The 23,846-nt window shown below is 37.6% G+C and overlaps 1 protein-coding gene across 1 annotated transcript; it reads left to right on the forward strand.

The window, feature by feature from the left end:
- The first annotated feature begins 5,421 nt into the window (after positions 1 to 5,421).
- Pvf2 (PDGF- and VEGF-related factor 2) lies at positions 5,422 to 23,746 on the forward strand. Its single transcript, XM_030384731.2, has 4 exons — positions 5,422 to 6,299; positions 17,237 to 17,369; positions 22,202 to 22,712; positions 22,781 to 23,746. The coding sequence occupies exons 1-4, from the start codon at positions 5,934 to 5,936 to the stop codon at positions 22,896 to 22,898; spliced, it is 1,128 nt and encodes a 375-aa protein (XP_030240591.1). The 5' UTR covers positions 5,422 to 5,933; the 3' UTR covers positions 22,899 to 23,746.
- Positions 23,747 to 23,846: the final 100 nt, after the last annotated feature.

Raw genomic sequence — 23,846 nt, forward strand, 5'->3', positions numbered from 1 at the left:
TCAGACTCTCTTTCATTCTCTATATTTATCTATTCTATTCTTTCTGTTTTTCTCTCGATCTTTATCAGGATTTGTATATGTATATATAAGACTTTAATTTTCTCTCTGTCTTTCTCAAATACATACATATTTAATCTCTTTCTTTCTCTTCTAGTTTAGTAACTCTCCTTGAGCGGAAAATATATACTTAAGTAAATCTCTTTTTCTGTCATTATATACATATATTAACCTCTCTGTCTCTGCATCTCTCTCAAACTCTCATAACATATTCTGATCTCATTTTATCTTTATCAATCTAATGAGTTAATTCTTTATGTCTAGAAATATTTCTCTCTGCTTTACATTACATCTACCATAATATTTTCGTTTGACTTTTCTTTGTTTTTACAATCAAATAAAATTTCCCCATAAAAAAGCTGAATATAGCCTTTGTGTCATATATTCCATAATATAATACTTTATCATTCAGATCTTAACAAAAAGCCCATGAACAAAGCGGATATTAATAAATTTCAATGAATTTTACATATTTTAAATGTTTTCATTTTTCCGTTTTCAGTTTCAACTGCTCCACGTTCAAGTAATATCCATAAATATATTTTAGAGTATTTTAGTTTCGATTTGTTACAATTTTCGCATTTGCATTTTGTTTACTTTTGCTAGCAGCTTTTTAGACTTTTTTTATTTTTCGCATTGGCCGTTCGTCTATTTCGAGCAAAAAATTTCTTGGCAACGTTTGTTGGGCTGGTTTCTTTTCTTTTCTGTGGCCCAGCTGTTAGCCGGCTGTCGGCTATATATTTGTTTTACTCCGTACGCTCCGACTACGAATCTGAATCTGAATTGAGTTTTACCTTTGGCTGCGCAGCAATTTGTCTAGCGTCTGGGCTAATAAATTTGCTCCTGCTCAACGGAACGAGACCCGATCAATTTGTCGATAGAGAATATTAAGGCCTGATTGCATGATTGCATGGTTTTTCGCATTCGAGTTGAATTTGAGTTGGGGAAAAGTGAAAAGCGCGTCTCGCGTCTGGCGTCTGCCGTCTGACAAAGTGCAAATCATGGTGCCCACAATTTTCACACGTCTGAAAAGAAATGGATCCAATGCATCTATGACAGACTTAGTTTGTGTAAACAAATACATGACCCGCAGCTAATGCGGGGGCAGGCACCGCGACAGGGGCTGAGGCAGGGGCAGATGCAAAGGGGGGCAGCGATAGCGACACTTCCACTTTCACTAATTGACAATTCTGTAGCTCAATCGGAAAAACAAAAACCGCAGACAAACAGCTTGGAACGTGCTTTCAATGGAACAACACGCACTACAAATGCAAACATAGATATATAGATAAAAGAGAGCAATAGAAAGACAGACGAGAGCGAGAGAGAGAGAGAGAGAGAGAGAGCTGCACTTGACGCCCCCACAAAAACAAAACTGGGTTAAGCGTCAGCCTTATCGATATGTGTATGTCGTTTAAGAGATTACAAATAAACAAATCGAGAGTAGAGTGATCAATGAAGCCATGAGTAAAGTAGTGCTAACTCGTATACAGAAATGAAACTAATGAAAAATAAATGAAAAATAAAAATATCTTTTAGAGAATAACTCTGTTTTATTAGAAGAATTTTCAGAGTATTTTATTTTAGTTCCCTCTATAAGTTCTGTTTTATATTATAGAATATATAAGTGATGTATTTTTGTAGCTCATTTATTAATTGGGGTATATACAAGTTTTTATTGAACGAATTCTTAGAACTCCTCAGATCTCAATACTCTAGATTCCTGTTTTCCCACGCAATTTAGTTGCAATTGGAGCCCGGCCTGTGATTGAGCGTACGACAAGTTCACTTAGACACAGAGTGGAGGAACATTTCACTGAAATATACACATATGTATGTATGTATGTACATATCACACACACACGGCCATCCAAGAGCAATCTGTCGATTGATCGAGCCGGGATCAATGCCAAAGCTGGTGCTGAACCTGATGCTATAGCTGATGCTGTTTCGGCTGATGCTGTCGCTGATGCATGCGTGACTAATGCATAAGAGCATGTCAAACAATTAGGGGAAACTCATTAATCAAAATGTAATTCGGAGATCGTACAAAACGCCCAATAAACATACGCGATACGAGCTGTCAAAAGGAAAAAACTTCGAATTAAATATCGTAAAAATGAGTGGAGAAACAAACAACAAAAATTTCAATAAAAAGTATATAAAAACATGCCAACAATCATAATAAAAAGAGCAGTAGACTATTTCAAAAACGATATACTGGAGCTATTCTGAAAAGATTGAGCTGTTGCACAGCCGAGGAAGTGAAGAGGTACGACGCGTCGTGCAAGCTAAGTTATTGGCGACGCATGCAAAATTTCCGAGTGTGGGCGTTGCTACCTATGGTGAACAATAGAGGAGCAGGAATGGGGAGAGTTATGTCATATTGTTCGCTACATTTGTTGTCTATTCAAAAACACTCAAGAGGCGGAGAGCCGAAAAAGAAATACCCTTGCCTACAAGGAGGCACATTACATATACGACTCTTATACTAAATTTTAACTACACCACTACTATACTACTACTAACTACTACTCTGCTATTACTAAAATAGTGACCGACTAGTAATAACAGTTAGTGCTATACAGCTACTTTGCGAATATTCTGCTGCTACTCGTTTACTACTCTGTCTCTACTCTGCCCCTACTCTGCTACTACTCTCTTACTATTATGCCTCTAATCTGCCCCTATTCTGTCCTTACTCTACCCTACTACTCTGCCCTGACTCTGCCTCAACTCTGCCTCTACCCTGCTACTACTCTGGTACTACTATTCCATTACACTACCTCTACCCAGCTACTACTCCGCCTCGACTCTGGTACAACTTTACTATAGTACGAGGCTGTTATTAGCAGTAGTAGTGCACTGCCGCTACTCCGCTATATTACTACTCCAAGTTACTGTTACTAAGCTACAAAAAGATTTTACTACCACTCCACTACTGCCCTGAGTTCCTACTAATACTCCACAACTAAGTTTCTACTACTACTACCTTACTACCACTACTCCTCTCCTACCAATCCATTTACTTAAGCGTTACACATACGCCAACAAAATCGATATACCTGATGCAAACTTGCGCAAAAGCTGAGCAGACTGAACGCATTTTTTGTTGATTGCCTTTGGCTTGACGCAAATGTGACGCCCACAAAAAATAGGGAGGCAGGGTAAGACTAGGGGAAGGCGAACGGGGTGCACTCAATGTGGCGCAACAAAGTGTCAGAATTTTGTGGCTTGGATAATTTTGCGAGAAAAGGGTTTCCAGACAGATTGACTGGTAGCGTTGAAAGCTGTTGTCCATCAGCTTCCACTGAGCAAAGCTGCAGAGCTGAAAGACATACACCCATACATACACACACATACACACTCAAAGAGAGACTCGCTGATCGGGTGCCTCACAGCCACTTGACAAGATCATTAATAAGATTTATGCGCTATTAGCCAAAGCAGCCAAAGGCCATAAATAAAATACGAGCAGAACTCTTGGCGAAGAGATCTGCCGCCGCTGCCCGCTGCTGAATGAGGCGACAACAAACCCGTTGACAGATGCACGCCCCACTAACTGGCACCCATCTGGTCGCAGCCGACTCCATCAGCTACAACAACAGCAACAGCAACACACTGAGCCAAACCAATGGCACCTAATATGCAGAGAAGCTACGCCAGGGCCATGCTCAATATGAAGCAACAAACTCGAAGTAAAGTTGACAACTGATACATCATTTATATATCTATAGAGTCAAAAGAATATCCTATTAGCATTATCATTGTCATTATCATCCTGCTTTCAATTCGCACTCCACCTTTATTTCTTACTCTCACTCTCATTTTCGTTATCATCATCATTATAATTCTCATTCTTATTCTTGCTCTCATTCTCGATTTAATTATAATTAATTATTCTCACAATTATTATTATATTATAGTATGAGATTATGGTATATAAGCCTATGCAATCATCTAAAAAATTTTGTCCGTGCATAATTACAAATATAGATATATCATAAATATTTGTATGTATGCATATATGTGTATGTGTATGTATGTGTGTAGCAAATCCGCCAGCTTATCTCTTATATTTGTAATTAGCCTTTAAGTGGGAATTTAATAGGCCCAGAATCTCAGATATAGCTGCGTAATTACATACATATATCTCAGTATTTACTTATTTATATATAATTGACACTTGCTATTTATATAATTGATAAGTGAAAATATTTCTAGCTGTATTTGCAGTTTCAGCAACTGACTAAGCTGAAGATGATCATTAATAAGCCTTGTATTTATCAATGTCAATTATATGATAGTATATTAAAATTAATGGACTCCCCGAGTTTAGTATAGATCAGAAACAGAGGAGGGGAGCAGAGCAGCGAGACAACGAAGGCTGCTCACTAAACTAGCTGATATCTAATTGCTAATGTTGTTGTTGTGGTTGTTGTTGTAGTCTAGCCCACATCAGCTTATCAGCACAAATATGAAGCAGTTGTGCGTGTGTCTCTCTGTCTGTCTCTCTGTCTGTCTGCATATTTGCATAGCAAAATGCTTGGAAGGCGCCCAAATAAATCACTTTAATTGTCGCCTTTAGATAAAGATTGTTGCGTGCACTTTTATTAGGTGAACTCGCAGAGCTCGACAGAGGCAGAGAGAGAGAGAGAGAGAGAGAGAGAGAGAGAGAGAGGGAGGGGAAGCGAGGCAGATGGCTACTGAGATGAGATCAGCATATCAATAATAACTATACATAAAGTTGAAACGCTGCGAGTCATACAGAGCCCAACGTTTGAGCGTCGCTTCTGCATTTGCATTCAAGGAAAAGAAGCAATAAAAACATTACCAAAGCCGAGCCGCAAATTAAACTGATCAAATGAATCATGCTCAGAGCGACTGACGGAGTGGAGCTACAAGTGTGTGTTATACATTCCAGAGACAGTCAAATCCAACAGCCAAAAAGACTTAAGCGGCCAAGTCCTGTTCCATTGAAAAGCAGCAAATTTTTAATAAGTTCATAAGCAGAGAGAGACCGAGAGAGAGAGCGAGCAGTCAAACACAAACAGAGTCATTAACGATGAATCACGCACTCCAAATGAGAAAGAGAGAGCGACAAAGAGCGAGGGAGATCCGCGTCCTCCGATGCACTCGATATCCACTCTCAGCGGCGCCGTACATATGCACAAGCATGCTTGCGCTTACACACATACACACATCGCGCTGATCGAAGAGAGCCACAGCCAGAGACAAAGCGAAAGAGAGAGAAAGAGCTTTTCAAACGCGATTGCGGCTGCTGCTGCTGCTGCTCTTGCTGTTGCGACGGCTGCTGCTGCCGCCCTCAGATACAACAGAACCGGCGGCGCGTTCACATCGCAGCGACGCGAGTGTCCCCAAGTAATAAAAGATTTTCGAAAAATTAATAAAGTTTAATAAGAATAAGCTGATTAATATTTATTCTATATATATATGTATAAAGAAGTGCGCGCAAGTCGAGTGAGAAAAATATTTATATTTATTACAAAAAAAAATCATAGCTAAAGAAAAAATTCAACAGCTCTCATATACATATATACACATGTATATATATAATTGAAAATACTTAAAGGCAGACAGCAATAAGTGTTTTTACACATAAAAAAAGTTCTAACAATTCGAGTCGTGTGCCAAAAACAAAAATATTTAGCAAGGTTTTCGATGTTTTAAATACAAATTCTATAAATATATAGAAAAAAGCAACAAACAAAAATAAAAATGTATAATTGAGACATTTTGAAATATGTTTTAGCACAGCCACACAGTGAGTCACTAAGCGCAACGAAAGAAAAAACCGAAATTCAATTCGTAATTCCGTAAAAAAAATACAAAATTGATGTAAAAAATAATCTAGAATGTGGCAAATTTTACTGATGTTTTTGCTCGCGAGTAGCGTATGTGGCGCAGCGCAGCGCAAAGTGGATCATAGCAAAGTGCTGTACGAGGACAACGATAGTAGCAAGGAGAACGATGACGATTACTACAACGATAGCGATAACGATAACAATGATTACAATAGCCAACGCGATTCACTTAGCATCGACATCAATATCGATTATGCTCGACAAAGGCTAACACCTAGCTATTCATCATATCGATCAGCCTCCGCATCCTCGACCACGCCCCCTATCGCCCACTACCGACGCGTGCCGCGCCACCCATGGGTGTCGCCTCGTTTGGGCAACGATAATCGTCTGGATGCCAGCGCCGCCTTTGATGAGGTGAGTAGAACAAATAGCTACGTGGAATCCATAAAAAAAAAAAAAAAAAAAAAAAAAAAACATCATCACGCCTATCTTTATGTGCCTGTCCTCTTTGTGAGTATGTTTAAGTGCGTGTGCCTGTGTGTGTGTGAGTCTGCGTAGGTGTTTGCCTTTGGATACGGCTAAATATTTGCCAGAGCACAAGACGCAAGACGCAAGACTGGCCAGACGTCCCGTGAGTCGCTATTAAAATCTCTTCATTGCATCTCAAGTGCATAACGATAAGAAATTCGATAGCCATGCCTGTGGAATTCTGGGAATTAATAAATATCTATCAATATTTATATTTACATTTTAACATGTATTTAATATGTGGGCTGATGAATTTCAGTTAGCTAGAAAAAACTAAAATTGTTTAAATTTTTATCATTTTAAAGAATTTCAGATAATAACAGATTCGATTATTATGAATTGCATTGAGTTTTTCAGATGGATGAATATGTATGTATGTATATATATGTACATAACATTTATTCATAACAGCTTCAATTAGAATCAATTTCGATAGTCAATCCGAAAGAGTTTTCGAAATACCCATATACATATGTAGAATTTGCTATATATGAAATCGTCAAATGTATAAACTCATTTATTTATAACATTATACACACACAAATTTCTTGAGTAACCCACTGGAGGCATCAGTCAGTCGCTCGACGATCTGTGCGTTAGAAGTGAATGCCTCACCTTGAACCTCAGTCGCTAGCGCGCATGGGCCACTGGATGAGCAGAGATACGAGTGCAGCTAACCCTGAGTCTCCAACAGCGAGAGAGAGAGAGAGAAAGAATCGTTGTTGATCTTAAGCAGAGATTCCGATAGCCCACCCAGTAGTCGAGGCAGTTACTCAATGCCGCAATTATGAAACGTGTTGCGGTAGCAGCACCAGCAACAACAACAACAAAAAGCAGAAGCAGCCAATTTGGTTAACAAGCCAATTTGGCTCGAATGCAGCTCATAAATTGCACGATCGCCTCCTCGATCCTCAATCGGTTTCACTTTCTGGCCTGTAATTGGGCCAAGCGGCCCGACAAAGCAACAGAGCAAGAGAGATGGGTATAGAGAGAGGGAGAGAGAGAACATGAACTCGAATGTGAACCTCAGCTGTGTGACAGTGGCTTTGAACCTGTCTCTTGGTCGCTCGATCGATGACCATTTAGGGCGACGATCTTCACTTTCCGTTATGCTATGCCCTTAATTGACTTGATTGACTTGCACTTGATTGACATGCTGTAAGAGCTGTCGCCCTTAGCTTACCACATGCAAAACGAGCTGCCGGCCCAACCAATCAATCAGCTATGATCGACACTTGATTCATACAAAACAACTCTAAGCAATTAAATAATCAAGCGGTTTGTCGAATAAAGAGCGTTTGTTTGTAGTTAAAAATAATGTTTTTTTCTTTATTAACAATTTTTGTGAATCATTATTAAATTAATATTTCTCTTCAGATTTTAAATGTCCGTATTTTAAATGAATTAATGAATAATATAGTTTAATGAATGAATTGAAAATTGAGAGATAAAAGTAGCACAAGCAAATCGAAATACAACATGCGTAGTACATAAATTAGGCCTATTTTTATAACTTTTAATAAGAACTTTATATACATACATATATATATTTTTATATATATACCAAAAAGCCTTACTCACAATGTCAAAGTAGGTTATCTTATTAGTGAACTCGGGGATTTTTCAGCGAATCGAATTTAGAGTGGACTCAGCATCTAAATGGGTGACGAATGTCATATAGCTTATCGCATTACTCCTCCTGCTCTGCTAGACGACCCTATCACTAATGTTAAGTAAGTTTCAAGGCCACGCAGCTTCAATAAGCCGCAGCATAGAGTCAAATGCAGTCGAGTGGCATTAAGGGCTTATGGCTGCACCTGTCAGCCACACGGCTTCAGCAGCCTACTCCCCTTCGCCCACTAACGCCAGCTCTGAGCTTGAGCTCCTTTGACTGCTGACCTTTAGTAGGAATTTAATATCGCAGTCGTTGTCGTTGACGTTGTCCTTGTTGTTGTTGTTGTTGCTGTTGCCCGTAGCCTGTTGGTTGTTGCAATATCCTCGTTGGCATTCAATCAGAGCACTTGTTTCGCTCTGCCTGCATTATTATTACTGTTTACTTTGCACGCATTCCGTTTGCATAGCAGAGTGCAATTAGAAACAATTCGAAAATTCTGTTGGCAGTGCATGACTTGGAGTTACCCTATATGAACTTACTTTGTAGCTATATAAATGCAAATTCAAAAATAAAAATAAATCAAATTCACATTATATATAGTCGAGTCAAAAATTAAGCTAGAAGTTACATTTGCCATTCATCATCCTGATATAAATAGAGCTGAGTGAATATACATATAAAGGAACCCCATATCATATTTTACAGCTTTGGTCTTTGCAGTTTCCAAGGTACAATTAGATCAACTCTTAATCCCAAGTTTTTATCAGTTCCTTCTTCTTAACACACTCATGCGATACCAACTTTCATTCTCAGGTTACGTTTCACAGGGTATAAATGAACGATAAAATGAACGAAATGTGTAATGAAACATTTTTAAATATTCCACAATAAATATTCACAGCGCCGGCAATAAAAAATTCATTTCGAAATTCTTTGAATTGCACCTCGGAACTTTTATTACAAGTTGTATGCTCAGGGGCCCCATTAGTCAAAGGCTTATTCAGTAGTTGATCTGTAGGTCAGACACAGCGGCTTTCGCTGCTCTATTTGCTAAAGTAGCGTATCAGCAAATCCGCATCATACAATTTTATTCTGAATCCAATTCAAAATCGTTTTCTTAGTGGGTCAATAAAAATGATAATCAATACACAAATGCCAATGCATGTTTAATGTATGCCTAATTAATTAAACTTGTTTAATTAATATACAAATATGCCGTTGCCTCAGTAATCGACGCAACAAATTGTAAATATTATTCAGCTTTGATGCACGAACGGACAGGAACATTAATCTCGAATAGTGCTCAGCAGGTGATTGAGATGAATTTGCAGCCTTAAACTAGATAGAAGAGAAAATTCTCAATGTTTATACAATTTATCATAATACACGAGCACTTGAAATACCATACAATATACAATACAATTTATAGCAGAAGATTTACCACTATTATTGTTACCACAGAGTGTATAAAATATACTTATGGAATACTTAATAGTTTCAGCTTGCTTATGACCTCTATTATAAATGCCTACAATAGGGAATACCCTATATTTGCTGAACAAAATATGAAATTTTTAACTCTTGCGTAGCTGTTAATCCTCTAATATGTCATGTACTATAAATAATCAATATCAAGGCTGCTCTATTTCTTTACCCAAGCTGCATTTAGCATCAAATGGCATCGATTGCGGCATCAATTTGTGATCTGGCTGTCCAATTCTAAGCGGAAGACCCCATCTATAGCCACTAATTGTAAGCTCTTAAGCTGGGCCCCAATGTTGCGCCACTTGCTGCTCCTCCTCCGCCTCCAGCTGCTCCTCCTGCTTCGCATCTGTGGGCAATCTTTAAAGTATTACCTTGATTTATTGGCATTATTTATTTACTATTGCGATAGGCGAACGCTGTCCATAAGGCGCACTAATGACAGCCCAATCGGCTTATGACATAATAGATATATGTATAATAAATATATACATACATATACATATACACATGCATATATGTGAATATATCTCTTGATTTATAGGCCAGGCCGAAAATGCGGAAGCCTAAAAAAGTGATATGGCAAATCTATAAAATTTCTTTTACCCTCTCACGCCATCCCTCCCTCACACTCTCACACTGTCTTAATGAACGAGGAAAATTCAACAACTAAATAATAAATATTTAGGCACTAGGGGAAGGGGCAAAGCAAAGGGGGAAAACTGTCGCACTATAAATTAAATTTGTTTGACTTTGAAAGTTGCTCAGCATATACATATGCTGTATATATTTTCTTTTATTTTTTGCTTCGTCTTTTTTTTAGTGCTCCTAATGGCCTGAACTGTTTAATTTCGTTTATTTCTGCCTCGCATTTTGATTGATAGCCAACTTGTTGGCCATTCAAACTGGCCAAGAGTCGCGTAATTAAAGGCGCCCAGAAACATAGTGAAATTGAATCTTGAATACCCTTTGATTATGCAAGGAGTGAATGTATACATATATATACAAATATTTGTAAAATATGCATCGAAAATTTTATTCGACATATTAGGAGAGATATGTTTCATTAAGTTGAACCTTCTTAGGTTGAATGAATGAATGAATATTTAATTTTCATTTACCATACTCTCTGCCTCCGTTCCCAACTGCCTCTCGGAGTAAGGCAACCCGCTTTTAACTCTTCAATCAGAATAAAAATCAAGAAAGCAAATTGCAAAAGTCAATTTGTGCAAAGACCGTTGCCCAACACACACACACACACGCATACACACAATCTGTTATGCAATCTCGATCCCGATCAGCGTGTTGTGTGGGCGTTGCAATTAGAAGAGAGATACGTCATGTTCTGCCACAGCGGCTTCCATGTTCGACGTTCGACGTCTCGACGGGGCAATCACTCAATTCGATCGCAATGTAGCTGCATTAAAGTGTATACACATATACAAAAGTACATGTGTGAGTGTGTGTGTATCAGTTCATCAGCTGTGCGGTCTGGGGCCCACATTTCCGGCATACCCATAATGTTGCTAGTTGCTAGTTCATCAGCGTTAGCACCATGCTGCGGCAACATAGCTTAACAGGCTACTAAGCTCAAACCGTTCTCAAGCAACATACAACAGGAATCATTAGCAACATTCAGTACAGCAAAAACACTAGCAACATGCTGCGGCAACATAAGCATGTGAGCCTTCAACGTTTTTAAGACAGCTAGCAGCAGGCTGACAGCAAGTGGGAACAGACAGATTCGAAATGAGCAACTGAGAACTGCGTCTAGCTGTTCGCAGAAATCAAGCAGCATAAACGAGAGGCTCATAAATGGGAACAATTACAGTTACTATGCTTTGGGATCATTTGTATTTGCAGCCATACATAACTAGCACTTTATGAATGGGAACAGTGACAGTTACTTTTCTTTGGGATCATTTGTATTACATATACATACATATATGTAATGCTGCTGTGCAGCTCTTCTTTGGGAACAGCTGGAAACTGTTGACATATTTTATAATAGTAATCGTGTGTTATGATGAATGTTATCTGAAGAGTTTCTCCTCAATGTTGGCAGTGCTGTTCATTTATAGTAGCAACATGTTGGTTGCTGCCAGCTGACAAGTGGGAACAGGCCACTGGGAGCAGTCATCACGATCGTCATCCTCGTCAACTGGCTGTCATTGACATTGCACACTGTTGCCATTTATGGCCCACAGGCGGCGCTTTTGTGCCAACGCTCGCTTTCTTCTCAGCTCGCCCCGATTTTCCGCACCACATTTTCCGCTTTCGTTTTCGCCTTGGCCAAGGAAAACAAATAAAATTGTCATAATAAACAGAGTGCACGAATTGGACAGTGGCGCGGAAAGAGTGCGAGAGAGAGAGAGCGTGCGATACAGACAGAGAGAGCTGCAGGGGCATCCATTTTCATTCGCTCGTTAAAATTAAAAAGCATTTTACGCACTCTCGATTTTTCTCAAGCTTTTCCTACACAAATGTTAAATGTAAAATTTTTAATTTTCTTTTAATGCGCATAGTTTCAATTAAGTTATAAAAATATGTATAAAAAATGCAAAGAAAATTGTTCAATTTTTACTTTTGCTTAATTACTTAAGTTTTATGGCAGCCACAGTGGCTGCATTTGCAGCAGCAACAACCCGTTCGCAGTCTAATTGGCACTTTTATGTCAAATGTGAAACAGGCTAAAAAAAACACAGAAATAAAATAAAAAAACAATTTATAAGCATTTCACATTACGCATACGCCATGTGGCATGAACAGCCTCGGCGTCTCCCTCTCTTTCTGTCGCTGTCTGGGCCATGTTTACAATTTCTAAATGAATATATTGAGGCGAAATGTTTTTTGCCGTTGCAAAACGCTGCGCTTTTCTATGCCCAGCTTTTAGGCAAATTGCAACATTTTCAGTTGGCCCAAAGAAATGAAAACAAAAGTGAAGAAAAGCAAAAACAAAGCAACATTTCTTTTCCATTAATTTCTTGGAACTATTGCAACGCACTTGGAATGCTCTAACACCTAACATAATTCGCATACAACTTATAGAAACTGCATTTGGGATATTCCAGTCCCAATAAATTAAAATGAGGGCGGAGATTTCAGTTTTTATTATGTTTTAAGAGTTACTAGAAGAAGAAAAACTACACAAAATAAACATAGTAATTTATGAAAAAAAAAAAACCCTTGCGCCAAGGGCTCCTCGACTCAAAGCTCCGATTTCATTTTGTTTTCGCTCCTAATTAGAAAAGGTTGCGAAAATGAATATGTTAACGAAGAATACATAAATATGCATGCAGCTACACATACAGGCACACAGACACCAGGTACACCTTAATATCCGACCTACGCACACAGATGCCTGTTTGTTGTGCTCTCTTTCATGTAAACAAATATTGGGCTGACTTTTGTGTTTATTTGCACAGTTGGCGGCGAATTTGCCGCGTTATTTGTTAAGGAGGGAGCGGGCCGTCGAAGGGGGACCCTAAAGAGGGGGATGCCGAACTGTGTGTGTGTGCTACTGTTTGCACCCAGTGCCACGCCCTCGCACTGCCTTGACCACAGGCGGAAAGCTGCTGCCATGGCTGGGCAGAAGAGAAGCATAAAAATGAAAACAGTTCGAGGCGCGAGCTATTTGCATTTGGCTCATAACTCTTTTGATTGCAAATAAAAACCAGGGACGGGTGTTATACAAATGTTTTTGTTGTTGTTGCTATTGTTGTTGTTGTTATTGTTGTTACCTTCTGGTGGCGTGCTCGTAAAAAAGGCCAGACGCGAGTCACACCCACGCCCAGGAATCCACGCTGAGGCATCCTTCAAAGCAAGACACCCAGAGAGCAATAGAGAGGGGAGAGAGAGAGAGAGAGAGCGAGAAGGGATCGAGGTGGCCAGGCATATGCAAATGAAGTTTGTTTTTATTGTTTGGTCCCCAACAACATCGACAACAGCCGCAACAACAACAACAACAACTGTTTTTTTTTTTTTCGAATACTGTCAACCAGGCAGACACTTAATGGGTTTTTTCATCTGCATTGGGAACGTCACTGGGTTGCCGAATGGGTCTCTGTCATGGCTGAGCATGCGTAATGAAGCTTAAGTAGAACTGGTTATAAAAACTGCCGAAGCGCATAAAAGAACATGAAAAGGTGTTGTACGATGCGCTCCACACAGCTCTCCTTTGCCTTTGCTCCGTTGCTCTACTGCTCTCTGGTCTGCTTTGGCAGTAGCCTAACGAACCGAAAGGAGCTGCCACCGTCAGCTTCAATGAGTTGGGGAGATGAGCTGAGTGTGTGTCCCAGTGTGGGCTAATGCTACAGAAACATGTCCAGACCAAAGAGTTAGACAATATACGAAAAGTGCTGAAAAGCCAATGCAATGGAACAGAACAGCTCTCTATGAGAACTACAGAGAGAGGACAAAGCACTCAAAATAAGAAGTGTTAGCAAAATGAGTAGGTGGAGATAATAGGAGACTTTGATGTTATCCTAATCGCTAGAAGAATCGCAGTGAAAGATTTTACAAGTATTTGAACTCTAAGAAAACCCTCTGAGATTATGAAATATTTTTTCTAATAAAAGAGTTGCAGCGAAATACTGTGAAAAGTTATTTTGAGTTAAAGTTGATCTCTTTTGTTAGTAAAATTTTTGATATAGTACTACAAAGATCAATTAGACAGAGATTTAAAGAGAATGATATCGAGAACCTAGTATGCACGATAAGCATGGATATATAGAGATTGATAAATATCTGACAGATAGATCGATATGCTCATAAATAAGAAAATAAATATCGATAATCTATTTCTTCGTATCCCTCTTATCGCATAATAAAACTATATGCTATATTTTATATCATACTTTTTTACAGTCTTACTTTCATATATAGCATATATGGTTAATCATTCGTTCTCTTAAATATATTATGATATTTTTGTAATACATATCACGTTGACCTCTCTCTCTCTCTTTCTCTCCCTACCTCGCCATTTCTCTCTCTTTAAAATGTATTCCCAGCTCAATTCAACAGTTGTAAAAATGAAGCTTAGCCCCAAACCGCAAAGCTGTTCTGTGCAGCCGGCAACTGCCTCTCCTCCGTTTCAGCCCTCATCCTGTCACGCCTTTGCACCTCTAGCCAGCTCCCATTGCATTTCCATTGCCCAGGACGTTGGGCATTTCACTTAACACCGTGCCCGACTGGTTTATGCGATACATGTCCTTTGCAAGGAGCAAGCAAACAGCGAATGCCATTATTCTTACATGCACACTTCATTTATTACCCTCTATCTCTGTCTCTGTCTGTCTCTCCCTCTCTCTGTCCCTCTGTGCCCCCTTCTCTCCTTCGCTGAATGTGGCATTGTATGTCAGTTATATGCATGTCGTTAGTTTTCATGACACTCAGGGCCAAGGCGCGAGTGCTTTTTGTCGAAAATCAATATCTGAGCGCTGCTCAAGCTTTTACAGTTGCCATTTTTATTATTTTATACATATATATGTATGTATATATATTTACATATATATTATATATGGATATATACATATATGGATGCATATACATATATTCTCTGCTCTTTGAGCTGTAAGTGATAGCATTTTCACCTGCTCGCAGGTGTTGCACATTTATGTTCACCAGTGCTCCAATTGTTATTAAACGCAGCCAAATACCCTGTAAATGCAAATTTCAAATAGATTGACTGAGTATACACGAGAGATGAGGAATGGGTATACAAACAATCAAGTTTGTGATTATATATGAATTTATATCTTGATCTTTGTAGGACCATAAGAAAATATTTGGACTTGTCTGTTAATAATTTTAGTGTGTTAGTAAACGTTTTTAGAGAGTGGCCTTTAGCTTAACTTAGAAATAATTTCTCTATACTCTATAACTTTATAGGTGCTGCCCTGGAAACGCTCAAAGTTCTTATGGTCTATATATCCGTTAGCCTTGAGCTTTGTTTCCAGGGCAGCACCTAGTCGTGCACAACTCATAGTCAAATATTGGCTTTGCGCTTTTGTAGCTATCATACAATTTTGCACACCTCTGTGCTACGTGTTAAAAATCTGTTAAATCACAAACTGTTGCGTAAAACACGCAACACACACAGAGCACACACACTGACAAAATACACAGCATAAATCAGATGCAAAAATTCAATTAAATTGGTTCTCTCACACCGTATATACATACATATGTACATAAATATATAAATGTGTATGTTTGTCACTTTCGTTGCCTACTGAGAGGGGCGTGTCAATAGACCCTCTAATTGATGGCAGCTTGGCACAATATATATAAATAAATATATGCATATATACACATATGAATATATTTATGTGTACATAAGTTTAAATTGCTAAAAATTGAATCGATGAATCCAATTTAATTGAGCCAAACACAACATAAATACATGTACGCAAAAATATTGAATATTAACCAAAAAATGCCTCAAAGCATTTCCAATTGTTTAAAATTCAATTGAAGAGTAATTTTTTATATATATACATATGTATTATATATACTATTCCATTCAGAGTTTTATTTTAGCTCACTAAAGACATATGTTTACTTGCTCAATTTATTATTAAAGAATGGTTTAATTGAAAGATTCTATAATCAAAATGCACAATGGATATTTTACTAGATATACCAATGTTTTGAAATATGTATACATATATTCAACAACCTTCTCACTCCACCCAACTGAATTCAATCCATTATTTATTTCATACATTTACTATCCCAATGATTGGCCCAGGCACATTCGATATGCCTTTACATTTGCATCCATTTGAAAATTGCAAAATAATCAGATTTAATTCACAAAAAAATAAACATATTTTTCGGTCTCTTGAGTTTCCAAGAAACGAATGATCTATTAAATAACAATAATCTCACATATGCCTGTCTGTCATGTACTCTAGTTCACTCTGCGTTTGGCACACATTTCGCACTTTACACGTTCCGCATGTGGATACATCGATTCATGTATTTTTTGTATTCTTAATAAATATCCGCAAAAATGGTAAATGTTTCATGCTGCCCAGCATATTGGAATAGTGCAATAATAATAATGAAAACCGCCACCCGATATCCAAAAAAATTGAAAGAAAAACAATGTGCGCATTGGCACTGGGTATACTCGACTCTCAGATGCCCTGTAAGCAAAGGGATGCAGCTTTAAATGAGAGGACTGGAAAGAAGGAAATAATATTAGAAAACATACAGTAAAATTAGTAGAAATTTCTGTATACAAATTTTATCTTTCTTAAGACTGATTTTTCATTTCAATGAAAGAAATTTCGAGTTATATTAAGGAGTTAAAAAGTAATATTTGTGTGCAACAAATTCTTTGAAGTGAAAATTCTTTTAAAAAAAATTGTAAATTAAATTTATAATAATTTTGATAGAATTGAAGTCTGCTCGAGTCGTAGCTCAACATGCCTCATTCTAAACTGTTTGCAGGGTAGAACATGCTGGCCATACATATATGTTATATGACTTTACATGGTCAAGCCATGAAAATTGCGCGTGGAAAAAAGCCAAGTTAAAAGCGACTAAAAGCGAGGGAGGCACTATGAAGGTTTTGGTTGCCCTGAGTGCTATATGCAACAATACGCTTCGATACGATTCAATTTTTGCCACATTTCAATTTCAACTTTCATATGCTCATTCACCCACACACGCACAAGCACACACACACACTCATGCTCCACTCACACTATTGCAGGAGGGCTATCAATCGGATCAGGCGCCTGGCTCGATGACCGCCCAGAAGCTGCAGGAGGTGGGCACCCCAGAGGCAGTGCAACTGAGTCGTCGGCGCTATCAGGATCAGATCAGAATCAGAACAAACGAATTGAGTAAGTATGAAGCAATACATGCCTATAGCAAGATACAGACATGAGCACACACATATGTATATCCATACATATATATAGATGCGTCTGCATGTAGAACAGCGGCGCCTCGATCCACACGTTCGGGCCATAAAAACTGAGCTAAGCAAATGCAAATGCTAAATGCTAAAATGCAAACTTTGTTGGCATTCCATTTCTGGCTAAACACAATGTCTTCTTCGTGATATTTATGGCCTGGCACGTGACTGGAAGCTGCTGTAGGGCCCCAGACTGACGAAGAAGTCCAGTTAAATCCAAAATAAAACAAAAAAATTTTAAATGGAAAGAAAAAAATCTGCAGACACTTTCTAAATGGGCCCCCATCAAAACGGAACGAACGCACCAAAAGAAGTCGCTGAGAAACTGGCTTCCTCTTTCTTTCTTTTTTCCATACCTCACCCAACTTCAGAAAAATACTCAACCAAATACCAGACATTTTCTCTCCCTCTCCCTCCCTCTCTCTCTCGCTCTTCACCCATCTCTTTCTGCACACTTTCGGTGCAATTAAAACGACTTAACTTGTCAACTTTGTTTTTTTTTTTTCTCTCCTTTTCTCTATAAATCAGTAGATGCTCTAACTCTTTCTTTGACGACTAACTGCTGTACTAATTAGTTAGACTGGCCTCAAAATAGTTACGTTACAATTTGTTTAGCATGTAAAAACTGTTTCTTGCGCATTTATTATGCTGAAGAATTTTCAATGGGCTCTTTTCCAATTTCTTTTGGCTTCGATCTATACACATTATATATTTATATATATAAATATTTAATTTTAATTTTTTTAAATATACTTTTATTTATTAGTTTTTGGCCCAACAAATGGTTCTCAACTAGTTTTTGACTTATTTTAATATAATTAGACTTAACTTCAGAGACTTTATTAATATTTAACTATTATTCACTTGAAACCAGGGCTCAACATGCTCTTAAAAACTTCTTCCCATTTCTAATCTGTAAGTGGGTTAATAGAGCATATTTGCGGACATTTCAACCGTTTTCTATTATAAAAAAAAAATAAAATTTTACAAGTGTTTTGCCATGCATTTTTTATGTCGTGACGTAAACCTTAGACCCTACTTCAACCTTTGCCCTGAAATTCCACTCAGGTGACTTACAGAAAACGCATTATATGTGTATTAGTGTTTCAAATATGGAAAACCAATTCTGTTACACCTAATAACACCTGCTGCTGTGTGTATAAGTATGCAGTCAATATACATATCAAGTATATAGTATTTATGTATGTCATTTTTTATGAGCATAAATATGTGTATGCCATAGTCCATAGTAAGTCACACATTCCATTCGCTACTGTTGCGACTGTGGTATTTTTTAGACTTGTGCTGATCTTACCAATTACTTCATTAAAAGCCAGCGACTATCAGTGGTATGCAAGTAACAACAACAACAACAACAACAGCGACTACTTCTGCTACAACAGCAACAACTACAACATTTGCTCACGCTTGGGCATTGACAATGAAATGTGAGCTCATCGCGTGTATCTTTTGCGTTCCCACTTCCACTCGTCTGGAAAATTGCCATTTAAAGCGCGTGAAAACTGTTTTTTTTTTTTTTTTTGTCTTGTCCGTAAAGCCTTATGCTTATTTAAGTTTGGTATAAATTGGGTATGTTAGGTTGGAGGAACAAGTTTCAGAACACTTTAGCTTTACTCTTTGCTTAAAATTGTTAAATACAAATTTAATTACTCCATTTGAACTATTTAGGGATCCGTTATAATAGACACATCAAATATTTTATTTATAAATATATACATATATGTTTATAGTCTATGAATAAGAAACAACTTAACTACAGTATGATAGTAACTTTATATAAAGTATAGACTAAGAATAAAATAAAGTATAAACATGAAAGCTTATAATATTATCAATTAATTAAATCAATTATTATTATTGTCAACTTATGGCAAATAATACTCTGTCGATATATATTTGATATATATATATTTTCTTGGCACTTGTATGTAGGTATATAATGATATATATGTGTATGTGTATATATTGTATATTTTATGAATATTATTTTTTTCATATTAAGGTATTAATATAAAGAATAGGATCTCAAGATTCGCATTAAATGTTGGTAGATGTATTAAACTATATCTAATACTATATCTAATACTAAGTAACTTCAGTTTAAAGGGCATCTGCGAGTCGAGCATTCAACTATATTGTAAACCGTTAAGCGCGTGTGGACAGCAGCGACGTCACCGCAAATGAAAGTGTGTCACTAAGCCTGGGAAATTGTTAGCTGATATGCCTCACTGTTGTTGTTGTTGTTGTTGTTGCTGCTGCTGTTTGTCGCTGTTGTCACTGCTGTTGCTGTTGCTGTTGCTGTTGTTGTCTCTGTTGCTTGGGCTGTGGCTGGGCTTGCCGGCAGACACAGCTTGCCGCTTTAAATGCGTAATGATGCAACAATTTTCTTATCACATTTTGTTGTCGTCCGCCGCGAATAAGTGGAAAGTCAACTCCGGAGTTGGCCACGAAATTGCCATCGATCGATTCCTATAAATTGACTCCTGGCTTAAGTGACATGTGTTTGCCTATTAACCGTTATCTCAAGTGCTTGCTGCAGTCGTTGCTAACATACATATATCATTATTATTGTGTGCGCATGCAATTTTCATACACTACTACAGCTTGACATTGGCATGCCTGCGATACGAAGCGAGCCATAAGTCGAGCTCTATCTGCAAATGCATTTATTATGTTATGTTAATCAATCATGAGAGTTCGATATCGAACGAGCATGCATATGTAGTCTGCCATGGGACTTTGATCGTGGAAATAACAGACGTATTTTTATGATATTTCAAGTTAATTTTGGCTGCCCTTATGAAGACACAAAATATAAAATTCCATATCTGAATATTGGTTTTTATTTAATGTCAACGACTTCAAAAAATACTTTTTTTACATTTATTTATATATTTTTAACATATTTGTTTCACATTTATATCTTAGTTGTTTTGTACTCAGTTCTCAGGCGCGTTTCATGCGCGTTTTTAAACGCAGTTCAATCAACTACATTCAAGCTCGTCATTACACTATTCAATGTCAATTTATTATTTCTTTATATGAGTGTACATATTTGTGTGGGTATGTGTCTGTGTGCAAGCCTATTGCTACATATATCAACGTCCATACGCAATGCGAGCGTTTTGCTCGCGTTTTATATCGCGCGCATTTTTTGCATGCAAATTGCTTTTCAATTGCCAAAGGGCTTAACAATTATATCACGTAATATGTGACACAAAATCACAGTCCATGGAAAATTAAAAAATTATGTTATAAAAAATAAACTGAGATATTGAATAATAATAAATAAATAAACAAATATGGTTGAATGTAGATATATGTACATACATATATATTGTATTTATATACATATATAGATACTTTTCATGTTATTTTCATATATATATAACAGGATTATAAAATTCTTATGCTATATTTAATTCTATTTCACATTATTATACATACATCTTGGTGGTGATATTTTAGCATTTTCTCTATATTTAATTAGGCTTAAGCAGGATCCTATATAAGTTTTAGATTTTTTTGTATTCACTCATCTACGTATTTAAAAAAAAGATTTTTAAAAATTAAAATTAAAAAAATTAAAATTAAAAAATTTTACATCTATTATTATCAATAAATAATGTAATCAATTCCACCATCAATAGAAACTAATTTCGAATTGGCTTATAATCTGTTTTAGGTAATATCTGATATAATTTAAATAAAATTAAAATTCCATTAATAAATAGTCTTTCTACAAGGGGTATTCGCTAGTCGTTCCACTTGCCCTGCACTAGTTTTGTTTGTATTTATTTCTTTATGGATCGGCAGCAGTTTTGCACCTTTATTGCTTCAACGTTGTTTACATTCCATATTGTTGTTGCTGTTGTTGCCGCTGTCGCCAAAAGCCAATAAAAGGGAAACGCTGAAATTTTTAGCATACGCAACGGCTTTTTATACCACAGTCGTTATCAAAGTTGTCCCCATTGTTGTTGTTGTTGTTGTTGTTGCTGTGGCTGTTCAATGCAGATGCCAAAGAAAAAAAAACAAAAACAAACAAACAGGGGATTGCAAGCCAATAAAGTCATAAAATTGCAATAGCAAGACAAAAAAAATAAAGGCAACAGATGTAAATACGATATGGAGGTGTGGGTGTCACGCAACGAAATCCGAAATGCGAAACAGAATCGAAATGAAAATCAGATCAAGCTACTGACATTTTTTTAAATGTATATGTGTGGGTATATATATATATATGTGTATATGACACGATTGAATTATCAACTTGGCAGACAACATGGCAATTGCCTTAGCCCCAGCCTGAGTCGCCGCCCTGCTCCATGAATTATTCAAGTGCGCAAAATTTGTTATTGCCCCAACGAGGCAAGAGCAACAGCAACAGCAGCTGCTGTCTTTGAACTAGCCTCCCTCTCGGCAACCGCTTGTCCTTTGGCAGTTAGCCGTGACCATGGCGTGGCATGCAACGCCCACCCACAAGCCCATATAAAGTCATTATGCAGCTATAAAATTCAACTGCAACTGCAACTGGATTCCGAGTTGCCCCAAGTTACAGCTGCCCCAAAGCCAAATTCTAAACTATCTACCCCAATTAGGAAGTAGATGGAGATAGAGACAGAATGATAGAGAGGCAGACATTACGATATGAAACCAAATGTTCAGACTACCTTTAACGCTTTATTAGCTCACTTAGATCATTTTCAATATTGTATATGATTTCCCTGCTCTTTCCAGACAACCTCGCTCGCTTGCACGAAAAGAGCATGGAGAACGAGCCGCTCTGCAAGCGGCCGCAGGCGCGAGTGATTCGCATGATGAGCGAAACATCGACGGTCTATTCGCCACGGGCCACTGTGCTCCATCGGTGTGACGAGCACAGCAGCTGCTGCTCCAGCAACGAGGTGTGGGCCGTCAAGAACCAGACGACCGTCGAAAAGGTGTTCTTCATGCGCTCCATCCACAGCCGACACAGCAAGGCGACAATTGTGCCGATGACCAATCACACCGAGTGCCATTGCATCAATCGGCCAGCGCAGAGGCGCAAGCGTAGCTCCCAATGCGAGTGCCCCAAGCACTTTATAAACTTTGCCCTGACACCAAGTGGCGCCAGCAGCAGCAGCAGCAGCAGCAGCAGCGGCAGCAGCAGCAGCACAACGAATCGCTGCCGCTGCGATTGCCACCTGAGCAACGTGACGTGCCAGCGCATGAAGAACGGCGACGAGGGATTCGCCGTCTCAGAGCTCAAGTAATTGCCGTCAATCAACCAAGTCTACATCGAAATCTATGACTAATAATATCCGAACTCCTCCACAGATGCATTCGCAGCAACGAGTGCAGTCCGCCCATCTGCAGCTATGGCGTCTTTAACCTAAACATCGGCCGATGTCCGCGCTCAACGCAATCGCAGCCGCGTCAACTGGGCTTTGGCTAAGCTAGGTTGATACATTCAGTAATTCAGAACTGTGCATACATTTAACTATTAACACCTACATACATACATACATACATTTATTATCTGCATCAACAAGAATTGAGCAATCATCGCCCACTGTGCAGCACAGTTCATACGCTTAGAAGCAGTCGAATATCATCAAATCTCCTCTATATATATTTACATTTTTCTATTTTTTTTTATTTTTATACAAATGAGCAAACTTAGGATTAAAGATAAGTCAGTCATCACTATGAACTTCTCTATGTCCTCAAAAGATGTTCCAAAACAGAAAAAAACTTTCTCATCACATAAAAAATATACTCTACATATAAATAATTTAATAATCGAAAATCATGCAATTGAAAAAATATATGTATATAAAAGATTCAAGATCCATTTGATCACTAGATCTTATCTCATCGCTCATTTGATTAATACTTAGAGCCACAACAATTACGAATGATATGATATTAAATTACATACAGTTAAAAAAGTTTTCATATTCTATTTATGTTTTCGTCAAGATTTCATTCAAACCACTTTGAATTCAGTTGGTAAATTTCTTTAGAATATTTGTCTTCAACAATTTAAAAAAAAAAAAAAAGTGCCATCAATCTCATGATTGAACTCAACTGGAATGATTTTTCTAGAAACTTTCTAAATAATAAATTGAACTATTAAGCTTATTCAATCTTGTTCATTCACTTTAGTCTTCAAGTAAATCTAGAAAACGTTCTATTCATTTGCAGTCATCTTGTAATTTAAGTCAACACATTGAAAAATTAAATTTAAATTAATTCTGGTTCTAGGCGTATGAACTGAAACACAATGAACACTATCTAAAATTTCGGAAACGAACAAAAAGTATTGAAACCAACTAACATTCAATTGTACTTAAGTTTCGTGTTTAAGCTACAACTATAACTACTTACTATATATATACAA

This window comes from Drosophila navojoa, chromosome 3 (genome assembly GCF_054131105.1).
Source record: "Drosophila navojoa isolate 15081-1374.11 chromosome 3, UAZ_NAV_1.0, whole genome shotgun sequence".
NCBI classification, from domain to species: Eukaryota; Metazoa; Arthropoda; class Insecta; order Diptera; family Drosophilidae; genus Drosophila; species Drosophila navojoa.